Genomic DNA, 12578 nt, shown 5'->3' with positions numbered 1-12578 from the left:
TGATAGAGAGGAACAGCCACACTCATGAGTGAAAAGATCAACCATAACTTGACTGTCATTCATAAATTAGAACTTGCAGCCCATGATGGGTCATTTTCATATAGTTATTAACTCTCAGACTCTGAAGGTTTGCTGTTGATTTCACTGAGCAAAACAAGATGCCCCCTTCCCTGTATGGAGGTTCAGAGAGGTGTTTAAAAAAAGTGATGCTCTGCAGGAGAGCGGAAAAAAATCTCTCATCAAAACAGACAGTTTACTTAATCATCTACAGTAGCGTAATATTCATCCTCTCTTTAAACTGACAGCTTTTTGTGCCGTCGAATCTAACTTTATTAAATATTCAATACCAAAGCTTACTGTAATCTGATTACTTTTTTCAAGTAAGCAATAAAGTAAGGGATTACGATTGCAAAAAAGTAATTAAATTACTGCTACTTTCCCATAAGCATCCTGCGTTACTAAACGGATTTTGATTGTGAGAGTGTCTCATGACAATGATGTACGAGCGTGCGACGTATGTGGCAGCAACAGTATGGAGTCCGGGAGAGATTACGACCATGCAGCGTTTAAGCTTGGAAGTACTCACATTACTAGTTTGATTCTGTAAAAAGTGACAAAACCATTAGTGTCCACTGTACATTCTTTGTGGGACGAAACGTCTTTATACAGCAAAAAAATTAATTTCAAATCTGAGCGAGTGCTGAGCACGCTGCCATGAGAATGTGAAATTCACAGAGAAACCCCCGGATCCTCCCACTGACATGACCGCTGTGGCACCGGTGCAAATCTCCCCCGCCCCATTCCTGCTAAACAGGTGACAATAGATTTAAGAGCGACAGCACTCAGTGCTGCTGAATCTTTGATTTTCTTTATTTTCTGCTGTGTTTCATTTGCATCTATTTGAATGAGTGAGTGCAAACACAAAACATTATTTTATTTTATATGCTGGAATATGCAGAAAATAGGTTTAAATGTTAAACACATTTCTCCAAGTCTGTTGCAAATAATTAAATTTTTTCTTGATGCATAAAGTTAAAAGATTAAAAGTAAAAAGTTTTAAAAAGAGACTTTTCATTTGATTCAATTTTATATGATGGATTATGCAGAAAAAAATAGAATTGGGCTGAAAGGTCTATCGCTTTATTATGTATTCAGGTTGTGTATCATTTTTGTTAAAAGTAACTGAGTAATAAAGTAACTAATTATAGTAATCAGTAAAGTAACGGGGCTACTTTAACGGTTTTAATTCTGGCATGTTAAACCGTCTATTGTATTTGTACTTGAACTATGAGACTGCATCGTAGATATTAATTTGACTAATTATAATGTCGACATTTTGTAACATAAATCCAATTAGTCCCACGATGAGTTGCCTTTTGACAGACATGTTATGAAATAGCGCTTTGGAGGGAAGCAAAGCAAGAAACATTGATGCTGCTCTGTGTGTGCGCACTGCTGAGAGAAGGCAGGGAGTGATGGCTTATCTCTGTTCTGATCTCTGTGTAGAAATGTTACAAAAAGCCTGACACACTGGAACCTACTCTGCTCCCTTTAAAAAGGAAAACGTGCATCCTCATATGCGTCTAGCAATAGCATTCTCCTCCTTCCTCACTCTGACTCTCTGTTGAGTTCAGTTTGCTTCTGCTCTGTTTCAGTAACATATCAGTATTATTGCAAAGCGGATCTGTGTGGGGCTCAGAGTGAGGACTGAGTAAACAGCAACAGGACAGAGCCAAAGTTTTGTTAATGCACTCAAAGCTTTGACCCATCCAGCCCTGCCAATTACGCACTCTTCCTGATAACATCTCTCCCTCTCATCCCAAATAGATGAACACTCCTAGCAGCAACTGACACACACACATAGCATAGACATGCTTTTTATGTTAAATGTACAGCCATTGTTTTATTATTTGATGGACAGAGGAGTTGCACTCATCAGCACAGGCTGACTCGCCGTGATTATACGTTGGCAAATGATCTATATTTATATATTAGATCTTGATTTATTGCAGACCTTCACCAGTCTGTTTTAGAGGGATTGCAGTCAGTGCGAGTAAACCATGTCAAAGTTGTGTCTTTGCCCCAGATTAGGGGAAAAGTATTGTATTGTTTATTTGTAGTTTATGCATCAGAAAGTATTCAGTAAACTACATTTTTCAGACATAGTTGTGAAAGTTGTCTTCCTTCTCTCACCCCAACCGGCCGTGGAAGATGGCCCGGCCCCTCCCTGAGTCTGGTTCGGCTGGAGGTTTCTTCCTGTTAAAAGGGAGTTTTTCCTTCCCACTGTCACCAAAGGGCTTGCTCATAGGGGGTCATATGATTGTTGGGTTTTTCTCTGTATGTGTTATTGTAGGGTCTACCTTACAACATAAAGCACCTTGAGGCGACTGTTGTTGTAATTTGGTGCTGCAGCAATAAAATTGATTGATTTGAAAGTTATTACAAACTCTAAAACTAAGATAAAAACATCGTAAATATTGGAAAGCATTGTTCTGATTTAATTATTGAGCCAATGATGGGCTATTTCACCAAAGGAGCTCTACTCTGATGCTTCTTTGATTAGAAGTATGCCACATAACTAACCAAAATAATACTTTCTTGTCACTAATATCATAGCAATAACTGCAATGACCATGAAAGTGACAACAGAAACAGGTACCTATTAGTTAAAAATATTAGTTAATTACTTTAAAGTATTTCTTCTTCTTTGCCTTCCAAACGGCAGTATTCTGAGGTTCTTTAAACGATATAAGTAAAATATTGCTGAATTGGAGCTTCACCTCATCACAAAATTCATGGTTTACTCTGATTGGTCAACTCCAGAAACCTGAGCAAGGCTCTCATGTATCAGCATTAGAAAAGGACGAATAAGTATCTGAAAGGATTTTGTATAACTTCTGTCTGTTGATGTTTTGGCTCAAGGATAGGCTACGAGGGCAGCCCAGCTGCTTGTAGGCAGTTTAAAGTCACAAGGTCTTTCCTTATCTACAGCGTAGGTGTACGAGGGGATTTGTGGAACTCTGTGTGAGCACAGACTATCAGAAATGGATGCTTGTTGTGCCTGTAATGTGTGTTCACCTGTTCTCCTTTCATAGTAAATGGACCTAGAGTTTGTATTTTTATCTGTCTTCTGAAAAAATATTTCTACATGAGAAGAAACCTGATCTCATCACAAACTACATACAGTTGTTACAGAATCCCTTTGTTTTTTGCTCAGCCACATCAGGCACTTAATGTAAGCGACACTAAAGTTTTTCTTTTCCATTCCCCTTTCCTGTGAAGGAATACAGAGACAGGAAAAAAGAGAACCAGGAGCGTCTGGCAGAGGACACAGAGGCCAACGAGTCAATGGACGCCCCACTTCCTCCTGACAGCACCCCCAGGGAGCGTTTGTGGCGAGCCTTTGAGAACCCTCACACCTCCACCATGGCGCTTGTCTTCTACTATGTCACCGGCTTCTTCATTGCTGTGTCAGTAATCGCCAACGTGGTGGAGACGGTGCCCTGCCGGCCTCCAGAGGGCAGAGTTAAGGACCTTCCCTGTGGGGAGAAATATCAGCTGGCCTTCTTCTGCATGGACACGGCCTGCGTGCTCATCTTCACCTTCGAGTACTTGATGCGCCTGTTCGCCGCGCCCAGTCGTTGCAAGTTCATGCGCTCTGTGATGTCTGTGATTGACGTAGTGGCTATAATGCCATACTACATTGGCCTGGTGATGCCCGAGAACGAGGACGTGAGCGGCGCCTTCGTCACCCTCCGGGTTTTCCGCGTCTTCCGAATCTTCAAGTTCTCACGTCACTCACAGGGTTTGAGGATTTTGGGATACACGCTCAAGAGCTGCGCCTCCGAGCTCGGCTTCCTGCTCTTCTCCCTCACCATGGCCATCATCATCTTCGCCACTGTCATGTTCTACGCCGAGAAAGGCACCAAAGGCTCCACCTTCACTTCCATCCCGGCCTCCTTCTGGTACACCATCGTCACCATGACGACCCTGGGGTGGGTAAACATCAGTTCAGTGTTGTGTGTTTGCTGGCCTGACGTGTAACAGATTTTTATCCTGCTACTGATGACTGTACACCTGTTAAGATCGTCCCCATGGCAACCTTGGCATGTTCAGTTTCCGTAAACACTCTCGTGTCGGGACATGGATACGTCCTCATTATTAGTTATGGAAGACAGCTTTACTGTCCGTTTCCACCATGAAAAGAGATGAAGTGTGTGCGTTGCGTGTGTATCTGTGTGTTTGCTTCCCACTCGTTGCTTGTCGAGTACGGTGGTGTATCTTCACCCTGCTGCCGCCTACACTCATCACCGCTGCCATGTGGATAGAGTTTGAATGTGTGTGTTTCTGTGTGTGTGTCTTCACCCTGCAGCTCTCCAGCCCTGATCTATTATCTGCTGTTCAAAGAGTCTTTGGAAACATCAGAAATAGAGCGTGAGTCAGGAGTCTGCCATAAGCTGAGAGCGAGCCGACCATACTGCTTTTTAACAACACACAGTCAGCGCGTCTTCTCTATACGACTCTTTACACCTACCTGTCTGTGAATGGAGAGAAAGAGAGTTCAAAAGGTGTGAATGGAAAAGTGTGAATTGCTGCGAATGACTCAAACTGCTCAGTATTGTAGTAAACAATCAGCAGTGTTAAAATGTAAAGAGTTGAAACACTGACTTATTTGGGTGAAAGAAAATAAAAGGTTTTATGGGTTTTTTTCCAGCACAATGCTGGCTATTAAAATCCTGCACTTTGCATCGCATCCACTGCAAAACAAGATTAATGGGTTAGAGAGTTTTATAAAGCTTAAAGTCACGTAAATGATGTTTTGGGAATTTTGTAATCTCACGTGTTGTGCTGCCACCAGATTGTACAGAGGGAGCAGTTTGAAAAGATTACATTTTCTCTAGAAACAAAACTCTTTTGCTTCCAGGTTTGACTTATTCTCCTCTCATACCAGCGCTGATGTAGCTGGTTTGCCTGGGTGGCACACCCATCGTTCACAAGCGTACTGCAGAAGGTACTCGTGCCCTAAGCACCGGTATAATTGCTATGGAACTGTGTTGACGTCACCATTGGTGTGCAAAGTGACCAATAATACTGTGGCCCTAACACAGCACCAATTAGGGGGGGAAAACCTATTCCATTAAAATTAGCATCACTTTGATTGTACAACAAACTAATGCAGTTTCACATCTCCTTTATAGGACAGAAGGCTTTAATGCTTAAACGCATTCAGTTTAAAGTTTCATAGCTCTGATGTGAAGCCATCACATTAGAAATAAACAGCAGCACTTAGCGCTCACTCAACATTAAAATAATTAACTCAAATTAAAATGTTCTGTGGGCTGAAACATTAACCCCTACACGTAAAACAAACACATCTTAAGAGAGACAGACCCCTCTCACTTTGAGTTATGACTGGCTATAACCCAAAAGGACATCTTGTACATAATGAGGTTTGCAAGCAGCTATAGGAAAACAGGAGCATGTGCAGGTCATGTGGTGTCCACATTAGTTGACTGGTGATGCACAAAGTGATCATCATCAGTCTATTCTTAGTGATCCTCTGTGTGGAGGACTGTGTGGCCACCATCCACCCCAGCCTCCATCTGCTAACAAATACAATTCACAAATACATTTTAATGGAATTATTTGACAAATCACAAGGCTTAATGTGTGGTGCTGAAGAAGTGTTGTCTAGTTTATGGTTATAACTCGTAACCAAGCTTGTTAACTGATTACTCAGTACTCCACCATGTCACTTAAATATAGTCACTTCTGGCTTCAAAACAAACATCAAAATGTGGAGTCCAGAAACCAACTGGTAACAATGTTTTCAAAAGTAATGTTAAAAATGTTAAATATAAAACATCATCATAATCCCCAAAGCAAGAGAGAGGAGAACAATTTTCAAAGTCTAACAAAACACATGCACCTCTCCTCTCCTTCCTGCACTGCATGCTGGGAGTGTGAGTGAATGGGTGTGTGAAGGTGTTTGGTGAGTGCGTGGAGCTGCTGAGTGAGTTTGGGACGTTTGGACTGTTTTTTTCGGAAAACTTTGGGCTTATGGGTGGTTAAAAGCAAGGTAAGGCAAGTTTATTTCATTGTGTTGGGTGAAGTGAAGAATTTTAGTTAATTGGCCAGTTTTACCTTGAGTCATGGCGTCCCTCCCCAGTGAGGGTTCGCCCCCCCTGTCTATTAGACATGGGGCCAGGGTGGTGGCACCCCAGCAGTACACCGTGAGCAGGTTCTGCTAGCTGTTGGTGAACAGGTGGGCCATGAGAATATAACTTATGGCTCTCGGATGAACAAGGCTGTGAGGAGCGCTTGGTTCACCCGTTGGTTGAAAGGGGGATCATTCTGGATGATTTGTTTGTGGCTGTTTCGCCACTGTTTGTGTCATCTACGCGGGTCACCGTGTCTGGTGTCCCGCCGTTCATCCCGAATGAGCTACTTGAAAAGGAACTGACCTGCTTTGGAAAGTTTGCTAGCGGGTTCAGGGTTGTTCATCTTGGCTGCAAAGACGCCAGTCACTATGAAGGCAGGCCTTCGTGTACCTGAACGATCCTTCGCAGACACTGGAAGTGTCGTTTAAAATAAGATTTGAAAACGGCTTATATACTGTTTACGCCAGTACAGGTAGCATGAAGTGCTTTGAGTGTGGTGATGTTGGCCATAAACGCTCATCCTGCCCTCACAAAGAGCAGGAGATGCGCCGTGAACAAGAGGCTCATGCTAGTGGGGTGAGTGAGCAGGAGCGCGCTGTAGATGCTGGTACGGGAGAACCGGCGGCTCGTAGCAGTGCGGAGCCGTCTACGAGCCGCGCTGTCATCAGCGAGCCGCTAGCGGCGCAGGGTGACAGAATGGAGGTCGCAGCCAGTGCTCCACAGGCTGGGCTAGAAGAACAGGGGATAGTACACGGGACTAATGTGATGACATACAGGACAGGGAAAGTGTGGAGGAAAATCAGGACAGTAGACAGACCAAAGTAACGGCAAGGGAGGTGGGTATTGTGAATGTAGTTTCAGGTTCTTTGAGCACAGAAAATGAGGAAGACAACTTGTTGGAAGATGATTCCCGGTCACAATGCTCTGATGTTGTTTCACAAGAAGACCATCAGCAGTCGTATTCCTTAGAAGATATAAACCGCTTTTCGGATGAGACATTTGGTATGCAGTCTGTGGAAGTCACTGAGTTTTTTCCAGATGTTGATCTTTTTATAAAATCTGTTCTGAAAATAAGAAGAGTTGTTGGTTATGAACAATTGAGCAAACAGAAAAGATTCCATCTTAAAAAGATCCTGACTAAGTTAAGGAGGGAAAAACGAGGAAAAGCTCCTTTAAAAGCATAGTAAAAATGTTCTGAGCACTAAGGGTGTCTTTCTGGAAGCGTCTCACTGTCTTTTCTCTTTTTCTCCTCCTCTTCTCTCTGTCTTATATGGCAAATTTGAGAGTAGGTAAACTTAACAATAATGGGGATAGGGAAAGGCGTGCAGTCTTGGTGGAGCTTAGCAAGAACAAAAACATTGATGTGTTCCTTTTGCAGGAAACACATAGCACTATGGATAATGAGACAGAATGGGGAATGAGTTGGAGTGGGCAGGCTTTTTTAAGTCATGGTACTAACCTTAGTGCGGGTGTAGCAATTTTATTTTCTAGGCACCTTCAACTGTCACATGTTTCTGTCTGTGAGATCGAGCAGGGAAGGGCATAGGTAGTAAAAGCAACCATCAAGGGAATATCATTTGCTTTTATGAATGTGTACGCCCATAACTCAGCTGCGGGTCGTGTGCAATTATTTCGTAAAATTAATGATGAGTTATCAAAATTAAATAGTGGTTCAATAATAGTGGTGGGAGGGGAATGGAATTGCATAACCCACTTAAGTGCGCATGCGCCATTAGCTTGCTGCCTGCTGTAACCCTAATTTCCTTTGGGATTAATAAAGTATTCTGATTCTGATTCAGATTCTGATTCAGTTGACAGAAACACAGGAGAGCCTCACCCACCTTCGAGCTCACTTTTGTCTACAATCGTTCTTCAGAAGGATTTGACTGATGTGTGGAGGAAGCTCCATCCCACAACCAGACAGTATACATATGTTAAAGTTTCTGAGAGCAGTGTGAAGGCAGCTAGGCTTGATAGATTATATGTCAACCAGATGTATAATAATAGACTCGTTAAAGCAGGGATTTCACCTGTTGGTTTTTCTGATCATCATTTAGTGACTGCAGATATTTCTTTATTGATGCATCTTCCATCTGTTCGCACTGGCACTTTAACGTGCAGCTGATTCATGACAAAGAGAGCTTTTTCTGACTTCTGGTGCCACTGGAAACAAAGGAAAACTGACTTTTGCAATTTGGCTCAATGGTGGGAGATGGGGAAAACACAGATTAAGCTTTTTTGTCACCAGTACACATCACATGCAACGACCGCTATTAAAGAATACTTTGAGGACTTAGAACGAGGGCTCAAGAGGCTAGAGACTGAGATTATAAGTGGGACAGATAATACAAATAATACCTGGGAAAGCAGGAGGAAGGCTTTGGGCAAGTTTCTTCACAAAAGGGCAAAGGGTGCTCTTATTAGGACTCGGATTTCTACTATTAAAGAAATGGATGAGCAACAAGGTTCTTGTTTAAGCTGGAGAAAAGGTTTCGAGCGTCACACCAAACGTTGCACTTAAGGCTTCCAAATGGGAAGGTGACATCTGACTCAGTGGAAATGAGGAAGCTTGCCACTGACTTTTATGCCAGGCTCTTCAGTGCTGACTTGAGTGACCCTGAATGTGTGACGAAGATGCTGGTGGGGCTGCCACGGCTGAATTGGCTGTGTTGGAGTCTGCTATTTCCTTTGAGGAGATGTCTTCAGCGGTTCAACAACTCAACGGTGGTCGGTCATCAGGAGTTGATGGTCTTCCTGTGGAATTTTACCAGGAATTCTGGTCGCTGCTAGGAGAGGACATTCATGAGGTTTTCACATTCTGTATGACCACTGGGATCTTGCCAACGAGTTGCACGAGGGCAGTTTTGACTTTACTGCCAAAGAAAGGGGACCTGGGCTTGCTCAAAAATTGGAGGCCTGTCTCTTTGCTTTGTACGGACTACAAGATTCTTGCAAAATGTCTTTCTAACAGGTTGAAGACCTGTATTGACATGATTGTTAATGTGGATCAAGCATACTGTGTCCCTGAAAGAACTATTATGGACAACTTGTTTTTAATTCGAGACATTATTGATCTGGCCAAGCTCAAGGACTTACTTGGATTTGGAGTTTTTATCTCTGGATCAAAAAAAGCTTTTGATAGAGTTGATCACCACTATTTGTTTAAAACTTTGGAAGCTTTTGGGTTTGTGAATATTTTCATTTCTTGGATCAAATTGTTGTATTCAAACGCTGCTGTCATGTTAAAGGTGGGGGGAGGGTTAAGTCGGCCTGTTCCAGCTCAGAGGGGCATCAGGCAGGGATGCCCTCTTTCTGGTATGTTGTATACGCTGGCCATTGAACCCCTTTTACACCATCTTAGACAGGGACTCTCAGGTTTTACCTTTGAAGAAGCAGGAAGTCCAGTAAAATTGTCAGCTTATGCTGATGATGTTACGGGTTTTATAACCAGTCAAAGTGATATTAAAACACTCAGACAGACATTGGACTTATATGAGCGAGCATCCTCCGTGAAGGTTAACTGGTCAAAGTGTGAAGGTTTCATTTTGGTAGGGTGGGTTGATGAGGAGGAGCCAGTGTTACCGGCAGACTTACAGTGGAACAGGGAGGGACTGAAGTGTTTGGGAGTGTTTTTGGGAACTGATGCCTTTCAGGGGAAGAACTGGGAGGGTGCTGTTGAAAGAATTGCTGCCCGGTTGTCTCGATGGACTTGGGTCCTGCCACAGTTGTCCTACAGGGGAAGGACTCTGGTTGTTAACAACCTCGCCGCTTCTGTACTCTGGCACCGTGCTACTGTTGTTGAACCTCCAGCCTCTCTTATAGAGGAGATACAAAAAAGACTGGTTAATTTCTTTTGGGGAGGGTTTCATTGGATCAGGTCTGCTGTGCTGTCCCTACCTGTGTCAGAGGGGGGTCAGAGTTTGATTGACCTTCGCAGCCGTATCACAGCGTTCCGTCTTCAGACAGCACAGCGTTATCTTTATCAAAGACAACAACCACCCTGGCTCAAGACTGCATCTACGCTGCTTCACAGAATAAAGGACCTTACATATGACAAGCACCTGTTTCTTATAGACTTAACTGGAATGGACCTTTCACAGACCTCTGTTTTTTACCAGTCTGTTTTGACTACTTGGAAGACTGTTTTTAAAGTACAGAGAGACTGTTCTCAATTTTATGGTGATTTTGTTGAGGAGCCTCTTTTTTACAATCCCTTGGTGCCAAGTAGGATACTTGTGTGCAGAGGTTCCTCGTAAATGCTGGTCTTATCAAGCTGGCGGGCCTGAGGACGGCAGGGCAGTGGAAAACAGCTGCCAAGCTGGCTCAGGAGACTGGAATCAGATCTCTGCGCTTTCTGAAGAAGTTAGTGGAAGAAGTCATGGGTGGTCTTCCTGGACTTGTAAGGGCTGCGCTGGGGACTCGCTCTGCAGGTGGTCAACCAAGTTCAGCTGACTTTCCCTCGTTGTCTGTTTGTGCCGCAGTTGGGGAGCAGGATGAGGAGGGAGGCTCTCTTCTTTCCTTTCGAACACCTGTTCTGGGTGACCTGTCAACGATTTCAAAGAAGGCTATATATGAGGTGGCTGTAAAGGTGCTGAACAGGGGATTGTTGGCTGGTGTTCTGGAGTCGAAGTGGTCAGGTGTGCTGGCTCCGGGGTCATCTCCAAGGGGCAGCTGGAGGTCCCTGTACAAACCTCCCACAGAGAAATGCAGTGCGGCTCTCCAGTGGAGAATAGTGCATGGGGCCGTGACTACGAACAGACACATGGCACATATGGATCCACGAACAGGGAACCACTGTCCTTTCTGTCTGATTGAGGAAACACTGCAGCACCTGTGGCTTGGCTGTCCCAGGCTAGCTGGTCTTTTTTCATTGCTTGCTGGCCTTGGGAGTGTTTTGGAGGAGGGTCTCTTTATCCTGGGTAGGAAGCGTAGGAAGGTTTGCTTGATTCATTTTTTAATAGGTCAGGCTAAGATGAGTATATGGCTCACAAGGAGGAACAAAATGAAGGGAACCGGATCTGTTAATTTAGGAATTATGTTTAAATGGTTAGTAGGTGCACGCTTGAAAGTTTGTTTAATACAAGATGGTGTCCAACATTGAAGAGTTTGTCTCTATTTGGGGCATTAATGGAGTTTTGTGTATTATCACTGATGATAATTTAGTTTTGAATTTTTGAAGAAAGCTGAATGGAGTGTCTTCTGGTTTTGTTTTTCTTTTTTTGTGTTTATTGTATTTGGGTGGGGTTGATGGTGGGAGGGGAGGGTCGTTCATATGTTGATTTGGCATTCATTTTCAGTTATGGTTGTAAGTTGAGGCATTGATATAATAAAGGTGTGTCAAAGGTCTCCTCTCCTCTTCTCTCCTCTCCTCTCCTCTCCTCTGTCTCCAGGTCCATTACTTATCAGCAGGGAGAGGCTGACCTCTAAATGGATTCTGCAGGCAGCAAAACATAACCAGGGCTTTTACCTCCTCCCTCTTTCCTTCATTTCTTCTCCTCTGTCTTTCTTTCTACACCCTTGTAGCGAGTATCCCTTTCTTTCCTTCGCTTTGTTGCTGTTTTCCTTCCCTTTGGCTTCACACCAGAAAACATGTGTGCTAACAGAATAAATAAAACTGCACTGTGATGGATGAATTGCCTCAACGGCCCAAATATTGACCTGTGGAAATCAGGTCAGCAGTCACCAGCCTCTTCAAATCTCTTCTTTAATAATCTCCTCTGATGTTTGATGTTCATAAATTAAGTAGAAAAAAATTAATAAAGCTGTCAAAATAAAAATGAAATTTGATATTGGAAATGATGGACATCATTTCATTTCCCTGGAGCTTTGGAGCAGAGTGACCCAGAGTTTTGCATCTGTGCTTTTATGAAGGCTCCAGTAATGCTGAACAGTATGGACACGTTTTCATCAGAGTGGTAAATATGTTGACTCATTGTCTGCTAGTTTGTGTTCAAGCACTGAAGCCAATGCAGAAGCTTAAAGCTGCATTCTTTCCAAAGACCAGCAGGGGGCGACTGCTGTGGTTGCAAGAAGAACTCCAATTAGAGAAATCCTGCCTCAGTAAATGCTTTTCTAATGAGTTTATGGACTCATTCAGTAGCTTTAAATCTACTGACTATAGCATGATTTTAATCTGAAATATTATGGTACTCACTGGAACCAAAAAGAAGGATAAAGCGAGATATTAGGGCTGGCCTGCTGTGTGACTCACAACTCACTGCTATTGGCCTTTTCCACTCGTTTTTAGGGTTTTCCAGGGTCCTCCATTGTTGTGTTGTTTGTGCTGCATACAAATGAGATTATGGGACTTAAGACCACGTTGGTATAATGACCCCAAGAACATTGAACTGGTACTCAGTTGTAATGGAAAACAACTGAAATCAAGTTGAATCAAGTTGAGTAGGTACTAGAGGAATA

At 43.2% G+C, this 12578-nt stretch overlaps 1 protein-coding gene across 1 annotated transcript in view; it reads left to right on the top strand.

The window, feature by feature from the left end:
- The window catches only part of kcnd1 (potassium voltage-gated channel, Shal-related subfamily, member 1), an 85322-nt gene that overhangs the window by 19671 nt on the left and 53073 nt on the right, over positions 1–12578 (top strand). The window contains exon 4 of the mRNA XM_005931147.2: positions 3283–3995. Coding sequence (XP_005931209.1) covers positions 3283–3995 — 713 coding nt within the window. The remainder of the gene's footprint in view (positions 1–3282; positions 3996–12578) is intronic.

This window comes from Haplochromis burtoni, unplaced genomic scaffold (genome assembly GCF_018398535.1).
Source record: "Haplochromis burtoni strain Fernald_Lab_line unplaced genomic scaffold, NCSU_Asbu1 Contig_138, whole genome shotgun sequence".
NCBI classification, from domain to species: domain Eukaryota; kingdom Metazoa; phylum Chordata; class Actinopteri; order Cichliformes; family Cichlidae; genus Haplochromis; species Haplochromis burtoni.
Note: the sequence above shows the minus strand (reverse complement) of the source record. Positions and strands in the feature narration are given on the sequence as shown.